This window comes from Oryctolagus cuniculus, chromosome 15 (genome assembly GCF_964237555.1).
Source record: "Oryctolagus cuniculus chromosome 15, mOryCun1.1, whole genome shotgun sequence".
Lineage (NCBI taxonomy): Eukaryota > Metazoa > Chordata > Mammalia > Lagomorpha > Leporidae > Oryctolagus > Oryctolagus cuniculus.
Window position 1 is genome coordinate 27,221,381 of NC_091446.1, and position 26,544 is coordinate 27,247,924.

The 26,544-nt window shown below is 47.3% G+C and overlaps 1 protein-coding gene across 2 annotated transcripts in view; it reads right to left on the bottom strand.

Annotated features, from left to right (window-relative positions):
- The window catches only part of WBP1L (WW domain binding protein 1 like), a 71,586-nt gene extending 45,258 nt beyond the window's left edge, over positions 1 to 26,328 (bottom strand). The window contains exon 1 of one of the 2 annotated variants that reach the window (XM_002718584.5): positions 26,103 to 26,328. In XM_002718584.5, coding sequence (XP_002718630.3) covers positions 26,103 to 26,192 — 90 coding nt within the window. In that variant the 5' untranslated portion in view covers positions 26,193 to 26,328. Of the gene's footprint in view, positions 1 to 8,315; positions 9,489 to 26,102 lie in introns of those variants that run through there. The other variant, XM_051823543.2, reaches the window with a different exon arrangement.
- Between the last annotated feature and the right edge of the window lie 216 nt (positions 26,329 to 26,544).

The following is a 26,544-nucleotide window of genomic DNA, read 5'->3' on the forward strand; positions in this document are numbered from 1 at the left end:
CTTCCAATCCAGCTCCCTGTTAATAGCCTGGGAAAGCAGCAGAGGATGACCCAAGTACTTGCCCCCTACACCCACATCAGATACCTGGAAGAAGCTCCTGGCTTTGGACTGGCCCAGCTCTGGCCTTTGTGGCCATTTGGGGAGTAAATCGGCAGATGAAAGATCTCTCTCTTTCTCTATAACTCTGCCTTTCAAATAAACAAATACATCTTTTTAAAAAATAAAAATAAATTTAAAAGAGAAAGAACCAGCAGATGGAAGATCTGTCTCTCTGTCGCTCTGCCTCTCAAGTAGATTAAAAATTAAAAAATAAATATTTTAAAAAGAACATTGCTGGTTAACCATTGTTTAAGAGATACCCTTCCACTGACCCAGCCCCCACTATCCCTATTCAGAACCTCCCCCCAAGACAGTGCCACCAAAAATATCCTTTAGATTCTGATTAATTTCTCATTTAAGACATGCTACAGCATATATGCTCATGAGTAGAATTCATTCTTTTAATACTGTCAATCTCAGTATCTTTTGGTTACACTTTTCTTGCCAATTTCTATATCCTTGTAATCTTTACATTCTGGGATAGAAGCAAAAAAAGGTAGTTATTTGTTTGACTCTGACTGTGAGCCACTATGTGCTAGGAACTCCATCTAACCAACATCTCACTTAACACCACAACAACTCCGTGATTTAACCATCACTATCCCTACTTGTTCAGTTGCAAAACCAAGGCACAGGGCTGCTCTGTAACTTGCCCAAGGTCACACCACTGGCTGTGGCACAGCAAGTAATGTGAACACGGTCTCTGGCTCCAAAGGTTCCGCCCAATGATAGAGCATTCAGATATTAGATCAAAAATTACTAAGAGTTGGGGCCGGCGCTGTGGCACAGTGGGTTAATACCCTGGCCTGGGCGCCAGTTCGAGACCTGTCTGCTCCACTTCCGATCCAGCTCTCTGCTGTGGCCTGGGAAGGCAGTGGAGGATGGCTCAAGTCCTTGGGCCCCTGCACCCATGTGGGAGACCCGGAAGAAGCTCCTGGCTCCTAGCTTCGGATCAGCGCAGCTTGGGCCATTGCAGCCAATTGGGGAGTGAACCATAGGATGGAAGACCTTTCTCTTTCTCTCTGTCTGCCTCTCCTCTGTGTAACTCTGACTTTCAAATAAATAAAAAATCTTAAAAAAAAAAAAAAAAAAAAGGAAGCTATCAAGAAGGAAGAAGGAAAATTCAGGGGCCAGTGTATTACCCAGCATAGTGGGTAAAGCTGCCTCCTGTGACGCTGGCATTCTATGTGGGCACCTATTCCAGTCCTGGTTGCTCCACTTCTAATCCAGCTCCCTGCAAATATGCCTGGGGAAGCAGGCCCGTGCCATGCATATGGGAGACTCTGAAGAAGCTCCTGCCTCCAGAGCAACCCAACTCTGGCCGTTATGGCCATTTGGAAAGTGATCCAGCAGATCAAAGATATCTCTCTCTCTGTCTCCCTCTCTTTCTGTAACTCTGCCTCTCAAATAAAAATAAATAATTCTTAAAATATATACACACACACACACACACCATTTCTTTAAAAGAAGAGGGAAAAAACAAACCACAAAAACCAGAACTGGGGGTCCAGAAGAATCCTAGCAGACATGCAGATTCCTGAGCAGTGTCCTACGGAACTGTTTAGAAGACGGCCACCTGTGAAAGAGGTGCTTTGGGGTGTGGAGTCAGGGCCCCCAGGTCCATGACTCTTATTCAGACCCATGTGGACAGTAGAGCTCTTGAAGGCAAACAACGGGAAAGAACTGAGGCTCCCATCTGCTCCCAACACATGTTAGATCCCCACACAGGGTGCAAGATAGAGACCCTCCCAGGCCTTGGCTCTCAGGTAGCCTGGTGCACTGTTCTCACACCCATGTCATTTGGCCAATTGAGGCTGAAGGAGAGCTGTAGTATCTTATTTCACAATCAAAGAATCTGAAGGAAAGGGGGTTTTGTCAGAACAGGACAGCAACTGCCAGGCTCCTAGCACAGAAGACAGCCTCTAGATTGAAGACCACTTGACTTCCAGGAGCTTTGAGCAGAGGCAGCTAAGGCGACTGGGAACATCTAAGATAAACGATGCTTCTTACCTTCCTCAGGTTTGGGCACAGACCTACTTAAACGCCTTAGAGTTCTAACTCAAACATAAAGAGAAGTGGATATTAACTCAGACCCCAAACCAACACGAGTGCCACAGTAAAAGTAAAACAGAGACATCTGTATGTCATGAACGTGAGACTGGCCAGCAGTAAAAGGATCCTGAAGTAAGTATTTTGGGGGATGTCATGGGATGAGCTCCAAATCCAGAATGAAGACTGGCAGTACTTCTCCACAGAAATGCTAAGAATTGCTCAGCTGCCAGAAACCAACAACACCAGCTGATCTGTGTCCTGGGCTCAAAGGCTGACATGTAGCAGGCCTGCTGGGGCAAGCACACACACACCTCTCCTGGTTTCTGAGCAGGACACAGTTTTCTGCCAGTCACAGGGCTTACTTCTGCAGCAAGATATCCATAAAAACTTTGTGGTTGCTTTCCTACTTTTGAGTATTTCAGGGAAGAAAGGCTGGGCAAACAGTCCAGAACTGCAGTAAGCAATCATGTGTTCAACAGCAAATGCCACACTGCAGGGAGAGAAGAGTCCAGCGGATGTTGGTATCTTACATTTTACAGATAAAAAACTTGAGGTTCAGTGAAATTAGGTCACTCACTCAGGGACACACACCTAGGTGGCAGCGGAGTCAGCATTTCAACCGGACTGTGTGGCTCCAAAACGGCTTAAACATTTGTCTGTGATCTGACCTTCACAGTTACACCCAACCACCCAGGATGTACGGTGGGGGTGACAAAGACGTACTTTTGGATGAATCAGTCTTGCTCTACGGGATTGGTTTATTTAGTTATCCGGTTTGGGAGGAAAGATGAGCACACACAGAAACAGGCACTGGCAGCCTGTGACAAATACGGAGAGCAGGAATGGAGACAGTAACACAAAAGAGTGCAAAGAAGGGACACTGCTGAGGGAAAGTGCGGCCAAAAAAGCCCTGATCAACATATGGGAACTAAAACAATAGGCAGGATTTGGGCAGGGAACACAGGCATAGCAGGGCCAAGTGGGGATAAAAGCATGGCAACAAGGACACATGGGACACATGAAAAGGGAGCAACAAATCAAAGAAGGGGGGAGGAGGGGGCACCAACAATGTGGTGTAGCAGGGAGAGCTGACACCTGTGATGCTGGCATCCCATAGAGTTTCTGGTTTGAGTCCCACTGCTCCACTTACAATCCAGCTCCCTGCTAATACACCTGGGAAAGCAGCAGAAGATGGCCCTAGTGCTTGGGTTCCTGCACTCCCACTTCTGGAGACCCAGAAGAAGCTCCTAGCTCCTGGCTTTGGTCTGATCCAACCCTAGCCATTGTGGCCATTTGGGGAATGAACACACAGAAACAAACACTGGCAGCCTATGGTGCATGGAAGATCTGTCTCATCCTCTAACTGTGCCTTTTAAATAAAATAAATCTTGAAAATAAAAAAAAGATCAGTGGGAGGTGGAATGTAGAGGCCAGGCCCTCTACCCTCGTGTGTTTAGTGAGTGCCTCTGATGGGCATCATTTTCCCTCTGATGAGTATGGTATCATTAATAACAAGCAAAGACAGGAGTTTCTATTTTACTATGGATCTTGGGCCCTCATTTTGCTTGTCTGGTTTACTGCTAAAATATGATAAATCTTGGATTGGATTCTGAATATTTATTTATTTTCTTGGAAAGCAGAATGACAGAGAAAGAAGGAGAGGGAGAGACAGAGACAAAGATCTTCCATCTGCTGGTTCATTCGCCAAATGGCTACAGCAGCCAGGACTGGGCCAGGCCGAAGCCAGAAGTCTGCAACTCCATCTAGATCTCCCATGTAGGTGACAGGGGTCTAATCACTTGGGCCATCATCTACTGCACTCCCAGGTGCAGAAGCAGAGCAGCAAGAGTCAAGCAACACTCCAGTATGGGATGCCAGCTGGCATCCTTGCAGGAGGCAGCTTACCCCACTGCGCCACAATGCTGGCCCTCTTGGAATGGATTTTGTTCTATTGCAGAGATCAGGGGCGATGGAGGAAAGGTATCTGTATCAATGGTACAGTCTGAGTCTTTCAGAAGGAGAAAAATAAAAGTAGCAGAAGCTAAAACCAGTTTACAGTGCTCCTAAGGTTTCTGCCTCTTATTTTGTCTCCTAACAAGAAAATCCTTTTGGAGTTGACAATTACTCCACACATACATCTTACTTTCATGAAAGAGAAGTCACTCCATCTCAAGAGAGTACAGAGGTCTCTGAAACTTACCACTGAAGATTAATGGGCTCTCACTGGATCTGCAATTTGAGCTTCACCAAGTACAAAGCAACCTTCTTTGTTTTTGTACCAAAATGCTGTTTGTTTTTCCTACCCTGGAAACAGCTTAACCCCAACCAAACTGGCAAGTAACCAAGAATTACATGAAAATCAGCAGTCTATACTTCTGGGCTGATCCCAGACACAGCTCATGCCTCCTCATCAACTCTCTCTAAATCAGAGATCATTGGAATCAGAGCAAAAGGAAGGATGTAGGTCACACCAACTGCACACCCACACACAACCGGGAACGAGAACTCCATTAGGAAAACTGGGCTCTAAGGTCTCTACCAAATCTCACTTCATTTTTCACTTTGATCTAAACTTTGGGCAAGATAAAGAGAGATGTGGTCTATTTTCAGTGGAAATGTAGGTGCATGATGGCTGACCCAAGGAGAAGGCTAACAGCAAGGTCGCTTTACTATAGGCACCTCGACTCTGAGTCCCTGGAAGTGGCTCTGGGTGCTCTGAGTTCAAGATCATCAGAGCAGTCGTTCTCATTTCCCAGAGAAAAACCATCCTGGCTGTTTTTCATGGGAGAATTTATGCACTTGTATGTGCCTCATAAACTCAGCAAAGACATTTTATACTTTGTTTTGATTGTTTATACTCAGGCATACCTCCTCTTCTAAAGTATAAGCAGCCAATGTTGTGGCACAGCAGGTTAAGCCACTGCCTGCCACACTGGCGTCCTATATGAGCACTGGTTCAAGTGCCAGACGCTCTACTTCCTTTTTTTAAAAATAAATCTTTTTTTTTTTTAAAGATTTATTATTTTATTTGAAAGTCAGAGTTACACAGAGAGAGAAGGAGAGACGGGGGGCGGGGAGGGCGGTCTTCCATCCGCTGGTTCACTCTCCAGTTGGCTGCAATGGCCAGAGCTGCACCAACCTGAAGCAAGGAGCCGGGAGTTTCTTCCGGGTCTCCCACACAGGTACAGGGGCCCAAGGACTTGGGCAATCTTCTACTGCTTTCCAAGGCCACAGCAGAGAGCTAGATCAGAAGTGGAGCAGCCAGGACCTGAACTGGTGCCTATATGGGATGCTGGCACTGTAGGCAGCAGCTTTACCCACTATATCACAGCACCAGCCCCTTCTCTACTTCCGATCCAGCATTCCTACTAATGCACCTGGGAAAGCAGCAGATGATGGCCCAAGTGCTTGGTTGGGCCTCTGCCACCCACATGGAAACTAGGATGGAGTTGCAGATTTCTAGTATTGCCTTGGCCCAGCCTATTGTGGCCATTTGGGAAGTGAACGAGTGTATGGAAGATTCCTGTGTGTGTATATGTCTCCCTCTTTTTAACTCTGCCTTTCAGGCAGGTTAAACTGCCGTCTGCAGCACCAGCGTCCCTTACGGGTGCTGGTTTGAGACCTGGCTGCTCCACTTCTGATCCAGCTCTCTGCTATGGCCTGGGAAAGCAGTGGAAGATGGCCCAAGTCCTTGGGCCCCTGCACTTGGTGGGAGACCCAGAAGAGGCTCCTCGTTTCGGATCAGCCCAGCTCCAGCCACTATGGCCATCTGGGGAGTGAGCTAACAGATGGAGAACCTCTCTCCCTCTCTCTCTCTCTCTCTCTCTCTGTGCCTCTGCTCTTCGTGACTCTGCCTTTCAAATAAACAAATCTTTAAAAAAAAAAATAGCACTGCGGCTGGCGTTGTGGCATGCAGGTTAAACTACCACCTGCAGCACCAGCATCCCATATGGGCACTGGTTTGAGTCCTGGCTGCTCCACTTCTGATCCAACTCCTTGCTAATGCGCCTGGGAAAGCAACAAAAGATGGCCCAAGTGCCTGGGCCCCTGCACCCACGTGGGAGACCAGGATGAAGCTCCTGGCTCCTGGCCACACCATTGGGACCATTTGGGGAGTGAACCAGCAGATGAAAGATCTGTCTCTACATCTGCAACTCTGTCATCTCTGTCTGTATAACTCTACCTTTCAAGTAAATAAACTTTAAAAGAGAGAGAGAGAGAGAGAGAGAGAGATGGACAAAGAGAAAAAGACTTGGTGACTAAAGAAGTGATCATAAAAATGAAGCTAATCAGCCAAACCCCTAAACGTCAGTGCTGGTGACATGTTCCTGGCCGTGGAACCCTGGTTTCATGAGGCTGGAAGCAGGGACTGGGAAGCCTTCTATATGTCTCATTTATCTGTGAGTCTCCAATTTCAGCCGAGGAATTTAAAGCACTGAAATCACCTCAGGAGAAAAATTCCCTTTCGCAAGGTAAAGGGGGGACATGACCTAACTCCCCAGTAATGGCTTTACAATTATGAGGAATGAAACAAAGCTGCTCCTGGTTTTGTCTCCTCTTCAGCAAGTAACTAACTCCATCAGCAACACCTGCAAGTTGCCTTCATCTTTTCTGAATAAACGATTGTGAAACTTCCTAAGTCTGACTGGAAACACAGCTAATGGCATCATGCCTTCCCTCATTTCCTGGATATTATGTAAATCAAATATTACATCCTCCCTCCTTTGGCTATTTGGTAACACAATCTACTCCAGGTCTGAGATTTCATGGTCAAAAACACCAGAAGAAAACATCAGACAACTTATCACAAGTGCCCACACCTCCTGGGAAATGATGACTAAAGGTGGTAGAACTCGAGAGGGTAGCACATCAGATGCAGAGGACGCTGAGCCTTTTGTCCTGGAATGCCCAGCCACAGTCACACCTCCACGCCACAGGCATGAGACAACACAGCATGACGGCAGTAAGGAAACCTTCTTCAAAAACCACCTTAATCCAGGGTCCAAATCATGAGCCAAGAGAAGGAATGGGAACCAACAATCTACTACACCTAGAGCTGAAGAAGAAAAGCTCACAGTGCCTTTCAGAAAGTAGCCACCACCGTGCACAAGTCATTGACCTGCTGGTTCGCTCCCCTAAGTGCCTACTCAGCCGGGGCTGGGTCAGGCTGAAAGTAGGAGTCTGACACTCCATCTGGGTCTCACGGGTGACGGGAAACCAGCTACTGGGCCATCTGCTGCTGCCTCCCCATGCCCATTAGCAGGAAGCTAGACTGGAAGCAGAAGAGCCAGAACTTGAACCAACGCTCCCATATGGCACGCAGGCATCCCAAGCAGCTGCCTAACTGGGCTACTCTGCTTCTGATCCAGTTTCCTACTAATACACCTGGGAAAGCAGAGGTGGATGGCTTAAATGCTTGGACCTCTGCCACCCATGTAGGAAACCCAGATGGAGCTCCTGGCCCTGGCTTCAGACTGGCCCATGTCTGGCTGTTATGGCTATTTGGGGAATGAACCAGTAAATGGAAGGTGTGTGTGTGTGTGTGCGCGCGTGTGCGTCTGCATGTGCGTGCACACACATGTATGTCTCCTTCTGTCTGTTGTTCTGTCTTTCAAATAAATGCAGAGATAATTCAATAAAATCCGAACTGAAGGTTTACACTACATTCACATCCACGTTAGCTGTCCCTTACAACAGCTGGAATCAAGGTATTACTGACCCCACTTGCCAGACCAGGACCCCGAAGATCTGAAGATGTGAAATGACTTAGCTCTGCCCAGGTTTCTGAAGGCATAGTCCTTCCCTAAGGAGTGCTGCCTGTGGGAGATTCTCCTTTCAACTCGACTCTGTTATGGCTCTGGTATCCTAGATGTGACCATGCCACCACCAGTCTTATGACCTTGTGTTGATTACTTAACCTTGCTGAGCCTGCCTTACTTTTATCAGCACTGCCCAGAGCCTGGTCTGAGGCCAGTCATTTCTGTGATAAGAGGCCCATGTGGTCACGTAAGTCTACAGTCTCATCTGGGGAGTCACAGTGCACATACCTGCAGTTAAGCCTCTGAAGAGCGCCACAGTCAGAAGCCTGTCCAACTCCCAATCTCTCGCACTCTGAGCAGCACAGACCCCCTTTCTCACTGAACATCTGTTCACAGCATCATTACCTCGCTGGTGTCTTTCAGCCTCCAAATTCCATGTGCCTTTTCTCCCTCAGCAGTGAAGCTCAAGTGCCATGAAACACCCAATACTGAGCAGGCACAGTCAGCCAGGCATGGGCTGGGGACACACAGCCACCCCTGGGAGCTGAAACAGGAGAAAACACGCTGACAGAGCTTTTTCATTGTCCCATGTTCCTCTGAACATTTGTGTAATCTCAGATAGGAGTTTTTCCAAAAATTCTCTCTAAACTAGAAACTGAGTGCAAAAGTCCTAAGTTAATCTTTTAATCTTTTACTTTACACACTAGGCAAAGGTTAAAAATGGATATGTGGGTCAGAGAAAAATAACAGGTTCTTCCTGTTCACGTAAAAATGAGAAAGCTGGGCTGAAAGAACACTAGGCAGAGAGAGGGAAAGAGACAGACAGAAATGCAGAAAGACCTTGGTTCACTCCCCAAATGCCCACAACAGCCTAGGCCAGGCCAAAACCAGGAGCCTTGAACTCAGGCATGAATCCAAGTACTAGAGCCATCTCCTGCTCCCTCACACAAGGTGCTCATCAGCATCAGCAGGAAGCTGGAATCAGAAGCAGAGCCAGAACTCAAACCCATGAACTCTTATATGGGATGCAAGCTTACTAGTGTCTTCACTGCTCTATCAAAAGAACACTTCTGATACTTGGGATCGCAGGAAACTGCTGGGGAGTAAATAAAAAATTAAAAAAAAAAAAGAGAGAGAGAGGAAAACTTAGCTTTAATTACTTATGAAAACTGAAGAACTATCATAATTAGCTCTGTGTTCTAATAATATTTTTACCCTGGCATCTTATTTAAATTCATATATGCAAGATCTTATCTCACAACATTAGCAAATTAGTGTCAATTTTTCAGGAAGGATATGGTATGATGGGTATGTTGAAAGAGCAGAATCCTTTTCTTTTAGAGATTCAAACCTGACTATAGTTGGAATTATATGGAATCTTCAATTCACTTCAAAATAATTTCACTGAGAACAAATGGAAGTGAATATGGACAGAGTTAAAACAAGACTGGCCATGACCTAATACCCTGCTGAAACTGAATAATTCATATACAGGAGTTCATCATACCATTCTCTTTCTCTGTATTTCTGAACTTGTTTAAAATTTTCAGAGTAAAAAAAATAAAGGATTCTACACATTCTAAATAATGTTCATTATTGATCCAAAAATAATATGAAGCTTTTCGGAGTCTACTTTTAAAAAAGATTTAAGTATGTATTTGTTTATTTGAAAGAGAGAGAGAGAGAGAGAGAGAGAGAGAGAGCTCTTCCATCTACCGGTTCACTCCCCAAATAGCCTCAATGGCCAGGGCTGGTCCAGCTCAAAGCCAGGAGCTTCAGCCAGGTCTCTCACATGTGTGGCAGTGGCCCAAGTACTTGGGCCATCTTCTGCTGCCTCCCCAGGAACATTAGTAGGGAGGGAGGTGGATTGGAAGCAGAGCAACTGGGACAGGAATCAGTGCTCTAATATGGGATGCTGGCATCACAGAAATAGAACTCAGCTCTCTGTACCACAAAACTGGCTCCACTTTTCTGAGCCTTTAAAAGAACTAACGAACACCAAAAGCAATAGCAAGAAAAGGAAAAATAAACTGGATTTCATAAAAACTAAAAATCAGGCAGGCATTCGGCACAGCGGTTAAGGCACTGCTAGTGACACCCACATTCCACATGACTGTCTAGCTCCAATCCCTGCTCCATTCTTGATTCCAGTTTCCTGCCAATGCACACCCTGTGAGGCTGCAGGTGATGGCTGTAAGTTGGTCCCTGCCACCACACGGGAGACCCAGATTGTTTTCTGGGCTCCTGGCTTTAACCTGACCAGCCCAGACCTCGCTGTTGCAGGCATTTGGGGAGTGGACCAACAGATGGGAGATCTCTCTCTCCACCTTTCAAATAAACGATTTTTAAAATAATTTGGCCATAGGCTGGCGCTGCAGCTCACTAGGCTAATCCTCCGCCTGTGGCGCCGGTACACCGGGTTCTAGTCCCGGTTGGGGTGCCGGATTCTGTTCCAGTCACTCTTCTTCCAGTCCAGCTCTCTGCTGTGGCCCGGGAAGGCAGTGGAGGATGGCCCAAGTGCTTGGGCCCTGCACCCGCATGGGAGACCAGGAGAAGCACCTGGCTCTTGGCTTCAGAACGGCGTGGCGCGATGGCCGCAGCGGCCATTGAAGGGTGAACCAATGGAAGGAAGACCTTTCTCTCTGTCTCTCTCTCTCACTGTCCACTCTGCCTGTCCAAAAAAAAAAAAAAAAAAGGCCATGTTTCAAAGGACACACCAAGAAAGTAGGTGGGAAAACAGCATGGAACAGGAATAAGTATTTGCAACTTATATGTCTGATAAGAGACTCCTACAGATTTCTTAAACGTAAGCAGGTTAATTGTGACTCACCAAACAAGATGGTCCACTTCTTTGGCCACATGGGTCTCTTATCACAGGAATGGCAGGCCTTGGCACTATTTTTGAGAAATGCTGACAGTAACAAGGAAGGCTCAAAGGGGTTCACCAACCCAGGGCCACAAGAAAATAGGTGGTGGCCTGGCCAGGTCTGAGATGCCACAGCCCTGAAAGTCTACTTTAATGGAAAATCTCTCCCTGGGCATCACTCACTGGAGTTCCAGAGAATGATCTTTGTTCTTTCTGTCAGGTAAGGGGCTTTAAAATGGGCAAGGAATTAAATCACTATTTCTCCAAGGATACACAAATGGTCAAAAAGCATATGAAAAAGTGTTCACCATCACTAGTCATTAAGAAAATGCATATCAAAAAAAAAAAAAAAAACTGCTTCACACTCACTAACATGGCTGTCATAAAAAAGATAAATGGGGTTGGTGCTATGGCATAGTGGGTAAAAGCTACTGCCTGCAGCGGCAGCATCCCATATGGACGGTTTTAGTCCCGACTGCTCCACTTTCGATCCAGCTCTCTGTTATGGCTTGGGAAAGCAGTAGAAGATGGCCCAGGTCCTTGGGCCCCTGCAGTTACGAGAGAGACCCAGAAGAAGCTCCTGGATCTTGGCTTTGAATTAGCACAGCACCTGCCATTGTGGCCATCTGGGGAGTGAACCAGCGGATGAAGGACCTCTCTCTCTCTGCCTCTGCCTCTCTGTAACTCTGCCTTTCAAATAAATAAATAAATCTTTAAAAAACAAAGAGAGAGAGAGAGAAATCAGAACCCTCAAACATTGCTGGCGGGGTGTGAAATGGTACAGATGCTTCACAAAACAGTCTGGCAGACTATCAAAAAGCTAAATGTGTAATTACCACAAGACCCTGCAATTCCACTCCTAGCTATGTACCCAAGAGGACTGAAAATGTATGTTCACATAAAAACTTGTTTACAGAAGCATTATTCATAACTGCCCAAAAGTCCTTCAATTAATGAATTGATAAATAAAATGTGGTATATGTATACAACAGAATATTAATTGGCCATAAAAAGGAATAGGGGGCGGGCATTTGGCATAGCAGTGAAGATGCCAATTGAGGGGCCGGTGCTGTGGCATAGCAGGTAAAGCCACCATTTGCAGTGCCGGCATCCTATATGGGCGCTGGTTCGAGTCCTGGCTCCTCCACTTCCAATCCATCTCTCTGCTATGGCTTAGGAAAGCAGCAGAAGATGGCCCAAGTTCTTGGGCCTCTGTACCCATGTGGGAAACCTGGAAAAAGCTCCTGGCTCCTGGCTTTGGATTGGCACAGCTCCGGCCATTTCAGCCAACTGAGGAATGAACCAGCAGATGGAAGGCCTCCCTCTCCCTCTCCCCCCCCCACCCTTTCTCTCTCTCTCTCTGCCTCTCCTCTCTGTGTAACTCTGACTTTCAAGTAAATAAATACATCTTTAAAAAAAAAAAAATGCCAGGGCCAGCACTGTGGCGCAGCAGGTTAAAGCCCTGGCCTGGTCCTAAAGCTTCTAGAAATACATACATACAAATTTACAGCAGGCAGTGTTCTGTTTTAAATATTAACTCAATTAACCTTCAGGATAACCTAAAAGTTAGGTATTATGATCCCCGCCTGACAGCTGAGAAAGCTGAGGTAACCAACTAGCCCCTTGTTACAGAGACACTGCGGGCAGAGGCAGGCCTCAGACGCAGGCAGGCTCCTGAGTCTGCACTCCCAGCACCTCGTCTTTCCAGAGTCCCTGCTTCTGTGATGAACACCACTCACGGAAAGGCAGTTGGTCAAGCACACAATTAGACATGCATGCCATACAGCACTTGGCCCCCACTCCAGATCACTTGCCTAATATCTTTCAGGGGGACCAGAAACCAATTCAGTTAGCACAGGTCAAGCATTTCTACCCTTCAGCGACCGACTCATTGTCCTGGGGTGAACCTGGCTCCACAATAAAGGGAACCACAGTAGACAAGGGGGCGACTAGAAGCTAAGCAAACGACAACCCACAGGCTTAGGAGGAAGTAAATCCAAGTGTTTCCAAGGTGCCCATGTTAAAGAGCAAGACAGCTAATCTTCAAGGGCAAGTGGAAAGCATGAAGCAGCTTAGCTTACTCCCATGTGGGGAGATGAATGAGCCCTTGCCTATACTTTTGACGGGAACATAAACCGACACAAACACCTTGAGGAGCCCTTGTCACTCACTACCCCAACTTCAAACTGTATACGCCCATGACCCCACAATCAATTCCACACCTAGGATCTGAATCTTGCACAACTGCAGAAACAGGGGCAGCCATGCTCACCGTAGAACAATGTGGAAAATGGCAAAAACTTGGATACGAACAGGTCTGCTTATAGATGAGAGGGTAAATCAATCATGGAAAATAGCAATAGCATATAGGCACTTAAATAAATCAGTTATATATATGTGATACAGAAATTAGTACACAACATATTGTGAAGGCTAAAAAAGCAAGTTGTGGGCCCAGTGTTGTGGCATAGTGGGCTAAGCCTCTATCTGCAGTGCCAGAAATCTCATAAGGATGCCAGTCTATGTCCTGGCTGCTCCTCTTCTGACCCAGCTCTCTGCTATGGCCTGGGAAAACTGTGGATGATGGTCCAAGTCCTTGGGCCCCTGCACCCGCATGGGAGACCTGGAAGAAGCTCCTGGCTCCTGGCTTCCAAATGGCCCAGCTCTGGTTGTTGTGGCCCTTTGGGGAGTGAACCAGTGAATGGAAGACCTTTCTCTCTGTCTTTCCCTCCCTCTATCTGTAACACTACCTCTCAAGTAAATAAGTAAAATCTTTAAAAAAAAAAAAAAAAAAAGGCATGTTATAAAATATTACATATAAAACATCTCATTTTTGTTTAAAAAAAGAACACAATGATTTAAATTTGTTTATATTTGTAAATTACATGAGGGGAGCTTCAACGACTTCATGGAAAATATGCATTACCTTTTTTTTTTTTTTTTTTTTGGGAGGCAGAGACAGACAGAAGAAGGTGCCACACTTGATCTTAGCCAACAGGCACTACTTCCTGCTGTAAATGGCCACAATGGCCAAGTCTGGGCTTGGGGTGAAGTGGGGGCTGGAGTTAGGAGCTGGGAACTCAATTCAGGTCTCCCACATGGGTGGTAGGAACCCAGCCAGTTGAGTCACCACTGCTACTTCACAGGGTCGGCATTAATAGGATGCTGGAGTCAGGAACTGGAGCCAGGTATCAAACCTAGGTACTCTGGTGTGAGACACAGGTGCCTTAGCCAGCATCACAGCCACTAAACACCCACCCTATGCGTTATCTTTTAATTCTATTTTTCCATGAAGTTTTGAAACCTCTCTTGTATTATTATATCCATGAAAGTGCAACATTAGCAGAGAAACCACTAAAGGTATATAGCAAAACAGAAACTTTCACTTTTTATATATTTTTGTATTTCTCTATTATTTATCACTCAAAGAAAACTATCAATCAGCTCTAAAAAAGGAAAATGGGAAGACAGCCACAGTGGACCTTGTGCCAGGTCAGAATGGAGCAGGTTCTCTGTCCCCACAAAATAGCAAGGGAACTTGCAAACTTAAAGGAATGAGCAGGATTGACTCGTCACAATATTCAACTCCTTTTTTTTTTTTTATTTTTTTATTTTTTTATTTATTTTTTTTTTTTTGACAGGCAGAGTGGACAGTGAGAGAGAGAGACAGAGAGAAAGGTCTTCCTTTGCCGTTGGTTCACCCTCCAATGGCCGCCGCGGCCAGCGCGCTGCGACCGGCGCACCGCGCTGATCCGATGGCAGGAGCCAGGAGCCAGGTGCTTTTCCTGGTCTCCCATGGGGTGCAGGGCCCAAGCACCTGGGCCATCCTCCACTGCACTCCCTGGCCACAGCAGAGAGCTGGCCTGGAAGAGGGGCAACCGGGACAGAATCCGGCGCCCCAACCGGGACTAGAACCCGGTGTGCCGGCGCCGCAAGGCGGAGGATTAGCCTAGTGAGCTGCGGCGCCGGCCTTTTTTTTTTTTTTTTAAGATCTATTTATTGCCAGGCTCAATAGGCTAATCCTCCGCCTTGCTGCGCTGGCACACCGGGTTCTAGTCCCGGTTGGGGCGCTGGATTCTGTCCCGGTTGCCCCTTTTCCAGGCCAGCTCTCTGCTATGGCCCAGGAGTGCAGTGGAGGATGGCCCAAGTCCTTAGGCCCTGCACCCGCATGGGAGACCAGGAAAAGCAACTAGCTCCTGGCTTCGGATCAGCGCGACGCGCCGGCCACAGTGTGCCGGCCGCCGCGGCCATTGGCAAAATTGGCAACGGCAAAAGGAAGACCTTTCTCTCTGTCTCTCTCACTGTCCACTCTGCCTGTCAAAAAAAAAAAAAAAAAAAAAAAGATCTATTTATTGGGGTCAGCTCTGTGGTGCACCGGGTTAATGCCCTGGCCTGAAGCACCAGCCCCAATAAATACATTATTTAAAAATCTTCAAAAAAAAGATTTATTTATTTATTTGAAAGTCAGAGTTACATAGAGAGAGAAGGAGAGACAGAGAGAGAGAGAGATGTCTTCCATCTGCTGGTTCACTCCCCGTTGGCCACAATGGCAGGAGCTGCACCGATCTGAAACCAGGAGCCAGGAACTTCCGGGTTTCCCATGCGGGTGCAAGGACCTAAGGACTTGGGTCATTTTTTACTGCTCTCCCAGGCCATAGCACAGAGCTGGATCAGAAGTGGAGCAGCCAGGACTCGAATCAGTGCCCATATGGGATGCCGGCACTGCAGGCAGTGTCTTTACCTGCTATGCCACAGCACTAGACCCACCAACTCCTTTTTTTAAAAAGATGTATTTTTACTTATTTGAAAGGCACAGTGACAGAGAGAGAATAAGTGACAGAAATCTTCCACCCTTGTTCACCCCTCAAATGCCCATAAACAGCCAGGGGTAGGCCAGGATGAAGCCAGGAGCCTGGAACTCCATCCAGGTCTCCCTGATGGGTGGCAAGGGCCCAAACTCTTAGGCTCTTTTCTGCTGATTTCCCAGGTGCATTAACAGAGAGCTGGATCAGAAGCAGAGCAGCAGGGACTTGAAACTGCGCTCCATACATGGCAAGTAGTAGCTTAATCCTTTGTGCCACAATGCCAGAACCCACTATTCAATTGCATATTCAAGTCCCAAAAAACTACAATAATCTAATATTCTAGTTTAGAAAGATAAGTATTAACTTCCTCTCCCATATGAACCACCAAGAGAGAAAATACTTAGATCTAATTAATAAACTAAGCTGTGGGTTTTTGTTGTTATATCTTTGTTCAGTGAAACTGCCAGGTGGAAGTTTAGATGAGGAGGATAAATTAGCAAGTGGCAAACCAAAGAATTTTGAAAAACATGAGTATTTTCTCCATGAATGCATGCCACTGATGTGAAAGAATGTATAATAAAACAGTGTTACAACATAAGATCTGTCTTGCTAGATACTTAAAAATCAAAACAGACTTGTTTACATAACATTTCACTCCAGGACCCACCCTTGCAAGCCACAAATACTTTTGCAACTTCTTATTTTCACCTCTTCCAAAACAAGCTTAATTCTTTTTTTTTTTTTTAAGATTTATTTATTTATTTGAAAGACAGAGTTACAAAAAGAGAGAAGAGGCGGGGGGGTGGGGTGGGGTGGGGGGTGTCTTCCATCTGTTGGTTCATTCCCCAATTAGCTGCAATGGCTGCAGCTGCGCCGATCCGGAGCCAGGAGCCTCTTCCGGATCTCCCACGTGGGTGCAGGGGCCCAAGGAATTGAGCCATCTTCCACTGCTCTCCCAGACCATAGCAGAGGGCTGGATCGGAATAGGAGCAGCTGGGTCTCAACTGGCACCCATTTAGGATGTCGGCACCACAGGCAGCGGCTCCACCGGCTACACCACAGCACGCTCCCCCTCCTTTTTTTTTTTAAAGATTTATTTATTTATTTGAAAGTAAGAGTTATACAGAGAAAGAAAGCTTAATTCTTTAAAACATCTGAGATCTTGACTCAAACCTTAGCCTTGACACAATGAGGACCAAGATGGCACCACGAGAAGTTACCCATCTCATCTATTTTCCCACAGTAGGAAATGCGGCAAGAGGAAAACCAAAAGTAAATAAAGCAGAGCTATGGGAATGTAACTGAGTAAGCAAGAATATCTCAAAAACCCACTCCAAGCAAGACTGGCGATCCACAAGTCTGAGGATGACCTACTTTAACCCCCATGTTAGGAAAGCCCAGAACTGCAGTGACAAGCCTTAGAATGCGACAGGACTGGGTCTGTTTTCCTTTTCTTGACCTCCCAGATGGCAATGCTCAGGATTTATTTGTGTTTCTGTTTGTGGTTTCTACATGGCCATGCAGTTTGTAGGCCAGACTTTGCTCCACCTAGTGGAACTGCCAAGGATGGTCCACAAGGGAGGTGCGCACATGCCAGACCTCGGCTTGTATATTATGTGAATAGACCGGTCACCAAGACCTGCCTTCACTGCTGGCTGCCCTTACTGCCTGTGCAGGTGCAGTGGCCCCCAGGTATCTATGACAGCTTGTAGGGACTACCCAGGTCCCGATGACCCCTCAAGTATTAAGTCCAACTGAAGTTGGCAAGGGGCAAGAGGCCCTCTCAGGAGTATGGATGGCCAGGCACTCAAAGAGCAGTTGGCACTGCTGTCCAAGACACACACAGCCGCACAAAGACTTGCCTGCTAGTGCCGAATACCCAGAAAAGGGTCTCCAGACAAACCCAGCCCGAGACACAGGAGGTTGGCCTTCCTGCGGGTGACCCTGAGAACATAGACTGGTTTCCCAGGCTAAGGGTATCTGAGAACAAAACAAGGTTCCTGAGGCCGGAAATGAGAAGGCCAAGACTTGGAATGAGAAAAGGAAAAAGTTCTAAAAACATGACTCAGATTGGCTACGGGATCATGGAGGACACGGAGAAAGGAGAAACCGGTCATCAGGCTTTCACTGGGACAGAACAAATCAAGTTCTCAGAATGAAGCCACAGGGCAGATCAAAGGAAGAGCAAAGCAAAGTTTGAGATGCGTAAGACAGGCTCACCTGCTGACGAACCACAGATTTAAAAAGTGCCTCTCCAAAAAAGCTGGGTGTTGGCAGACAAAACAGAGCTGACCGGTATCCTGCGTCAACAAACCTGAGCGTAATCAGGCGTCAGCACATGAAAGCTTTCAACTGTCCCCCCAGCACTGCTGTCAGGGGTTACGTCACGCAATTCCGAATGCTACGCTCCCGCTCCCGCTCCCTCCGTGGGAAGGCTGACCTCAGACTCCTACGTGTTGAGCAAGAGTCGGAAAGGCGATAGCAGGGGCCAGTAAACCAGAGTTTCTCCACGTCGGCACTGCTGGCAGGGAGGCTCTCACAACGCCCTGCTCGCGTGCGGCGGGTGGGGCAGGGGAGCTGTCCTGAGCCGGGCGTGTTTAGCAGCATCCTCGGCCCTCACCCGCCAGATGCCAGCAGCATTCCCAAGTGGTAACAACCAAAAATATTTCCACACCCTGACAAATGTCCTCTGGAGGAGGCAAAAAAAGGAACACAGGGACGAATCTAAACTCCAGTACGGAAGAGAAGCGAGGAGGTTCTTGCAAACTCCCCGATCTGTTTCCAAACTTAGTTTCGGAGCTGACCTTTTCGGGCCTACCACAATGCATTGAGGACAACCAATAACAATACTGATAATTACTGTCATTAATCATTAAGTATATCCCAAAAGCTTTACATTATCTTTCAACCCAGATAACCCTATGATATGGACTAGTACTATTCCCATTTTGTAGAAGAGGAAAATGAGGCAAAAAGAGGCTACGAAACTGGCTCCAGGATAGTTATGGTGTCAGGACTGGAACTCAAGTGGACTGACCCCAGAGACCAGGACTGAAGCACTATGTCACACTGTATCAAACCACCACACTGGAAAGCTGTAGTCACCAGCACACGTGCTGTTTGATTTAAGTTGAATATCACACCACTTTAAAACAGTTTGGAAGTTCCTAAAAAGGTTACACAAAGAGTTACCATGCAACCTAGCAATTCCACTGTTAGGTACATGCAACCAAAAACACGTCCTCTCAAAACCTGTACTCCACGTTCACAGCACTATTCATAATATCCAAAAAGTGGTAACAGCTCACATGTCCAATTGATGAATGTGTAAATACAACATAGTAAATGCACACAACAGAATAGTTATTGGCCATAAAAAGGAATGAAGTGCTGCTGATACAATGCTGGAACAAGGATAAACTTTAAACACATTATGTTAAGTGAAAGAAACCAGTCACAGGGCCAGCACTGTAGCACAGAGGATAAAGCCACAGTCTGCAGTGCCAGCATCCCATATGGGTGCCTGTTCAAGTCCTGGCTGCTCCACTTCTGATCCAGCTCTTTGCTAATGGCTTGGAAAAGCAGCTGAAGATGGCCCAAGTCTTTGGGCCCCTGTACCCATGTTGGAGACCGGAAGAAGCTCTAAGCTCCTGGTTTCGGATCCATACAGCTCTAGCCATTGCGGTCATTTGGGGCATGAACCAGCGGATGGAAGACCCATCTCTCTCTCTCTGCCTCTGCCTCTCTATAACTCTGCCTTTCAAATAAATAAATAAATAAATCTTTAAAAAAGAAAAAAACAGTCACAAAGGACCACAGTGTATGATTCCTTTTCTAGGACATGTTGAGAAGAGGTAAATCCATAGAAACAAAGTGAATTAGTGGTTGGGACAGGCTGGCAGAGAGGGAGTGGAATGGGTGGTGCCTGCTAATGTTTATAGGGTTTCTTTTGGGGATGATGAAATTATTCTAAAATTAGATAAGAGTGAGCATTAGGTACAGTGGTTAAGACTTTGCCTGGAACACTTGCATCCTATATTAGATGGATTCTAGTTCTGATTCAGTTTCTGATTCTAGCTTCAGGCTAAGGTGCACCCTGCAAGGCAGCAGGTGACGGCTGATGGCTCAAGTATTGCGTCCCTGCCACCTATCTGAGAGAGCTGTATGGAGTGCCAGGCCCCTAGTTTTCATGTCCCCGGGCCTGACAGTGGCAGGCAGTTGAAGGAGAGTGAACTGGCAGTTGGGAGCCATCTGTGTTTATCTCTCTGCCTTTCAAGTAAATTTTAAATTTTTTAATTTATTAATTTGAAAGACAAAGTTAGAGAGAGAGAAGGAGAGACACAAGAGAGATCTTCCATATGCTGGTTCACTATCCCAAATGGCCGCAATGGCTGGAGCTGGGCCCATCCAAAGCCAGGAGCTTCATCCAGGTCTCCCACATGGGTGCAGGGGCCCAAGTACTTGGGCCATCTTCCACTGCTTTCTCAGGCCATAAGCAGAGAGCTGGATCAGAAGAGGAGCAACCAGGACATGAACTGGTACCCATATGGGATACCAGCACCACAGGCAGAGGCTTACCCTACTATGCCACAGTGCCAGTCCCTTAAATAAATAAAAATTTTAAAAACAAACAATAAAATTAGATAGCAGTGGTGGTTGCATGACCATACTAATAAAGATATCTAGGTACAGTTTAAAAGGATGAATTTTTGGCATGTGAATGATAGCTCAGTAAAGTTGATATAAAAATTAAACAAAGATAAAAATTCCGCAGATGATGGCTCAAGTACTTGAGTCCCTGTCACCCTGTGAGAGACACAGATGGAGTTCCAGGCTCCTGGTTCCAGCCTGGCCCAGAACTGATTGTTGCGGGCATTTAGGGAGTAAACTGGCAGATGTAAGATACCTGTCTGTCTCTCTCTCTCTCTCTCTTTTTCTCTGTTGCTCTGCCTTTCAACCAAACCAATTTAAAAAAAAAAAAATTCCAAGAGGTTAATGAAAAAGCACCTCAGGTACTTAGTTACCTCACTACATTTCAAGTGCTCAGCAGCCACAGGCAGCTAAGAGCTACTTGAAATGAACAGCACATACAGTGACGTACAGTGATCACTTCTAGCTCCACAGAACGTTCTATAGGACAGTGCAGCCTTAGATGAATGGATGAAAGGCCTCTTTCCCATCTGCCCACAGCCCCACACCCGCCTTCGCACCCACCCACACAGCCTCTGCCACACACCACCTGCCACCTCCCAACACCTCCTCCATTTTCACTCTTCCACCCTGGAAGACACCTTTTCCTCTTCCTAGCCCATGCTAGCCTGCTCCTCCTCAATGACCTTCACGGAAAGCCGAGTCCAGAGGCACACCCTCGAGGGAGCTTTCCCTGTTGCCCATCTTCTTCTTGCCCTAGCAGAATCATTTATTCCCATGGTCCTTTGCTTGCAGGTCCGTCACCACACCGATCCCTCTGGATTACACTTCGCCGTGTATGTTCTCTGTCCTCCCACAAGATGACCAGCTCCTTGAGGACACGCATTGTGACAGTCACCTGACAGATCCCAGAGTCAAGCCGTAACAGCCTGCTACAGAGTGGACACTCCAAGGGCTGGCGTTGCAGCACAGTGGGCAAAGCCACTGCCTACAGTGCTGGCATGCCATATGGACTCCAGTTTGAGGCCCAGCTGCTCCACCTCCAATCCAGCTCCCTGCTGCTGCACCTGGGAAAGCAGAGTCCTCGTGCCCCTGCACCTACATGGGAGATCCAGTGGAAGTTCCTGGTCAGGGCCGGCGCTGCAGCGTAGCGGTTAAAGCCGCCACCTGCTGTGCCAGCATCCCATATTGGCGCCAGTTCGTGTCCCGGCTGCTCCACTTCTGATCCAGCTCTCTGCTATGGCCTGGGAAAGCAGTGGAAGATGGCCCAAGTCCTTGGGCCCCTGCACCCACATGGGAGACCTGGAGGAAGCTCCCGGCTCCTGGCTTCAGATCAGTGCAGCTCTAGCCAGTGCAGCCAATTGGGGAGTGAACCAGCGGATGGAAGACCTCTCTCTCTCTCTGCCACTCCTTCTCTCTCTTTGTAACTCTGACTTTCAAATAAATCAATAAATCTAAACAACAACAACAACAACAACAACAACAACAAAAAACCCTAGCTTTCCTGGGGGGAAAAAAAAAAAAAGAAGCTTCTGGCTCCTGGCTTTGGCCTGGTCCAGCCCTGGTTGTTGTGGCCATTTAGGGAGTGAGCCAGTGGATGGAAGAATTCTGCTTCTACCTCTCTCTGTAACTCTGCCTTTCAAATAAATAGAAATAAATTTTTTATTAAAAAAAGAAAGAGTGGACACTTCAGTAAATGTCCATTTTTTGAGTTCGACCAAATTTCACTGCAAGGATTCTCAGAAACTGAAGTACTGATCTTTGACAAATACTCACTCTGGGACAGCAAGCAGTTTAAGTAAATCAGAAAAGGCGATGAGCAGGACTGATGGCAAGAGCAACGAAAGCTGCTTTAAGAAGGGGAAATGCAGCAGGACTTCCACACTGAAGACAGGGCAATGGAGGTGAGCAGAGGTGAGGTGCGGGCAGAGGGGCAGAGCTGACTACTGAGGGGAGGGTACTGTCGGACACAGTAGACACGGGGGCCCATGTGAGCGTGGCAGGGAGGAAAGGCCTGCAGCTCTAGAGATCTGTCCAGACCACTGGCTCACTCACCTTACAGCAAACTTTACTGTAAATAATATTCAAATACTCTGGTTACATCTAAATAACAACACAAACTCTCCATATCTTAATCATAATTTAACTGGAAGGAACAAATGCCAAGGTCCTCCTGTTTGGAAACTGCTTTTCTTATTCTTTATAGATGCAAGGAATCACATCTGTGAGTCACAGTGACCTACAGCAATCAATCTAAGTCCCTAATCACAGAGGTGAGCAAGGTGGATGAACATTCCCGGGCCTACATGGCAAAACAAGGCTATTTCAGATCAGAGCTGGTTAACAGCAAAACCACAATGCTTAAAAGGGTGTATGTCTGATATAGAATGTATACATAAAAAAGATTACAGGGGGCCAGCACTGTGGCGCAGGTTAAGCCACCGCCTCTAACACTGGCATCCCATATTGGAGCACTGGTTTGAGTCCTAGCTGCTGCACTGGTGATCCAGCTCCCTGCTGATGGCCTGGGAAAGTAGCAAAAGATGGCCCAAGTGCTTGGGACCCTGCCAGCCATGTGGAAGACCAGGATGGAGTTCCTGGCTCCTGGCTTCTACTTGGTCTAGACCTGGCTGTTGCGTTCATTTGGGGAATGAACCTGGATCCCTCTCTCTCTCCACTCCCCTCCCTTTGTTGTTCTCCCTTTCAAATAAATAAATAAATTTATTTATTTTTAAAAGAGTATATTTAGCAGATCCATGGGTGGGGAGCAGGATGCGATTCGATACAGAATGAGCAGCACAATTCAGAGTTAGCTGGAAGTCAGTGTTGAAATCAACCACAGGGAGGACCTGAGTTATGTTTTATGCCAACATGGTCTCTAGAATTTTTTTCCCCTCTTACTGATCTGAACAGGCCAGGAAACAAAAAAACCTAAATGGACTAAACTGTGGTGAATTCACGGTTGTTATATAGTAACTTCCATTCCAAAGGTTAGAACTCAAATCTGACTGGGATATCTAGCACTCGCAGACGGAAAGAAACAAGGGTGTGAGGTGGGGGCAGAGTGGATGGAGGGTGTTGGCGGTGAGGGAACCAGGAGCTGTTAGGAAGAAGGCTGCTGTGCCTCACAAAACCGCTCCCTTCTCTGCAGGAACTGGAACCACATAATAGCTGTTTGATGCTAGCATCCACCCAAATGCAACCAAGTACAGACGCCATCCTGTCCCCAGAAAGTATTAACGTGTCAGAGCCAAGGTGACAGCGGATTTGACTGACAAACTGCAATTACAGCGCAGTCCTTCCCCTCTCCTCACCACCTCCCAGGGGTAAGACCTGGCAGGAACCCCACTTTCCATCCTTACACTTGCAGAAGAACTGCAACCCATTCCTATCACCAGCCACCCCTTCAGAACGTCTGATACCCCAAATCAGCCCTTTAGCAACAGTTTTTATTGGTTACTGGGAACAGCCTTTAAGACACTTAGACAAATAGACACGTGCAAAGCAAAAGTAAGTTCACTCCACATTTTGTTGTCAATGCATTTCTAACTTTACCAATTCTGAGAGTTTTAGATTTTCTAGCAGAAAAAAATGTATTTTGCCTGCCTGTGTATTTTTTTTTTTTTAAAGACTTATTTAGGGGCTGGCGTTGTGGCTTAATGGGTTAAGCTGCCGCCTGCAATGCCAGCATTCCATAGGGATGCCTGTTTGAGTCCAGACTGCTCCACTTCCAATCCAGATCCTTGCTAACACAGCTGGGAAAGCAGTGGAGGATGTGGGTCCGTGCACCCACGTAGGCGATCCGGATGAAGCTCCTGGCTTTTGCATGGCCCAGACCTGGCCACTGCAGCCACTTAAGCGGTGAACTACTGAATGGAAGATCTTTCTCTCTCTCTGTAACTCTGCCTTTCAGATAAATAAATAAATCTTAAAAAAAAAAAAAAAAAACTTATTTATTTGAAAATCAGAGTTACAGATAAATAAGAAAAAGAGATCTTCTATCTGCTGGTTCACTCCCTAAGTGGCTGCAACAGCCAGGGCTGAGCCAAGCCAAAGCCAGGAGCTTCATCCGGGTCTCCCACAAGAGTGGAAGGGGTCCAAACTTTGGGTCATCCTCCATTGCTTTCCCCAGGCCACAGCAGAGAGCTGGATTGGAAGTGGAGCAGCCAGGACACGAACCAGTGCCCATACGGGATGCCGGCATCACAGGTGGATTTACACGCTACACCACAGCACTGCTGCTCCCCCACTCTCCCACCACCACCACCCAGGGTATTTTTAACTAGGAAAAGAAAAAACTCCAACAAGGCTAAACTGAAGGGTGCCAGCCTTGGAAAAGAGAATGCTCTAGGCCAGAAAATGAGCTCTATCCCTTTCAACATGGTATTTGTAACACATACAAATCTATTCTGAGGAAAAATTAGATACTTTGAGACAGATAAATGAATAAACAAATTGTGGTATATACACACAATAGAATGCTATTCAGCCATAAAAAGGAACAAAGTACTGGTGCATGCTACACTGTGAGTGAACCTTGAAAACATTGTTAAGTGAAAGAAGCCAGACACAAAAGACCACATATGAGTATCATATGATTCCATTTATATGAAATATCTGGAATACATAAATTCACGTAAACAAAAGACAGACTGGTGGCTGCCAAGGGCTGGGGCCAGGGGAGAAAAGGGAGTCAGTATTTAATAGGGATGGAGTTTTCTTTCAGGGAGGTGAAAGTGTTTTCAATCTAGATAGGGATGATGGTTGCACTGCTGAACTGTTCACTTGAAAATGGCTAATTTTATTAAAGGAACTTCAACACACTAAACATTCATTTTAAATAGAGGATACTAATGGGAAAAAATATTTGCATATATGAAAAGGCAGCATTCAAACCCCCTGGGGAATAGTTTTTGCAGGCATGCTGTTTCTGCTCCTGACCACAACAAGTGCTAAGTTAACAGACTTTGCCACCATGCTGTCTGTGTGTGGGTGCTCACTTCTCTCGGAAGACAGGGAAGGGAAGAGAAAACGAAGAAAATGAAGGTTAAAGCTTTGCCAGAGCAGGAAAGGAGGGGTGATTCCCCCTCCTGCACCCCACCCAACTTGGCACCAGGAGTAACACTCCCAGCAGGGTTTCGAAACGCCAGTACAAGCTCTGCCTGGACACAGAGCAAGCCACCCAGCAAGAAAAGCAAGGGTGCTCCATTTGCTGCCCATATTGGCATCAGAACCATCCTTCGCTCAAAAGCCCTGAGCAGGTTCAGATCAACATCACTGGTTGCCCTCCCGGGACCACCGGCCTAACAGCATGCGCTCCTAAAACCAAGTGCGGTCCCACCGCTTCCTCCCACCTGCCTTAAGAGCCCCGCCACCAACAACCTGCCACCAACAGTGCCTTGACTCACGCCATGAAAAATGGGGCCAAAATGAAGCACAGAATTTTCTCCCCGTCCAGCCTGAAAGGCCCTCCTCTCCCCAGGACAGCTCAATAGCCTGGGTACCCCTACCCACATAGCCGGGCTCATAGCACAGCCCTCTTGGCCACCTGCGCCACCGGGGGGCACAAATGAGCCCGAGGCCCCAGCTCGGCATCACCAGCCACTCCCACAGAGCCCCTCACCTAACTGCCACATCTCAAAGGCTCCTCGGACGCTTGGCAACACGCCTCTACCACCTTCCTAACCCCAAACCGTCACAGGTATCGCTCAGCTGAACGCCGACGCCCCCTCAGACCCTGTGCACGCCAGGCATGGGCGCCCGTCTCGGGACCCCTCAACTCTTTAACAGCAACATTCCTCCAGACCTCTCCAGCCAGGCCTCGACGACTCCCAGGCCCCCAGCCTGGCCCGGACGCCCCCTCCCCCTTACCTGCGGGGGTTCAGCCCTGGCTGACAGGGGGCTGGGCAGCGCCTGGAGGAGCAGGAGCGCCATGCCACCCAGGAGCCTACTCCTCTCCATCCCCCTCCTGCTCCTGCTCCTGCTCCTGCTCCTCCGCCACGGCGCCGCCACCTCCCTCCTCCTCCTCCTCCTCCTCCTCCCTCTCCTTCTCTTCCCTCTTCTTCCTTCTTCCCTTCTTTTCCTGTTTCACTCTCCCCTCCCGCTTCCGGCTCTGCTCCACCCCGCCCCACGCAAAACACCCGCCCAACCACGGGGAAGGGGCTCCAGTTCCAGGGCCTCATTGGTCCCTGCTCTTCGCCCATTGACCAGAGTAGCCGTCGATCAAATGTAAGCCCCGCCCCTCACGAGGAAGACCCGAGTGAGTCAACCAATGAAAAGTAGGAGGAACCGGGCCATCTTGCGTGCTGAGAGA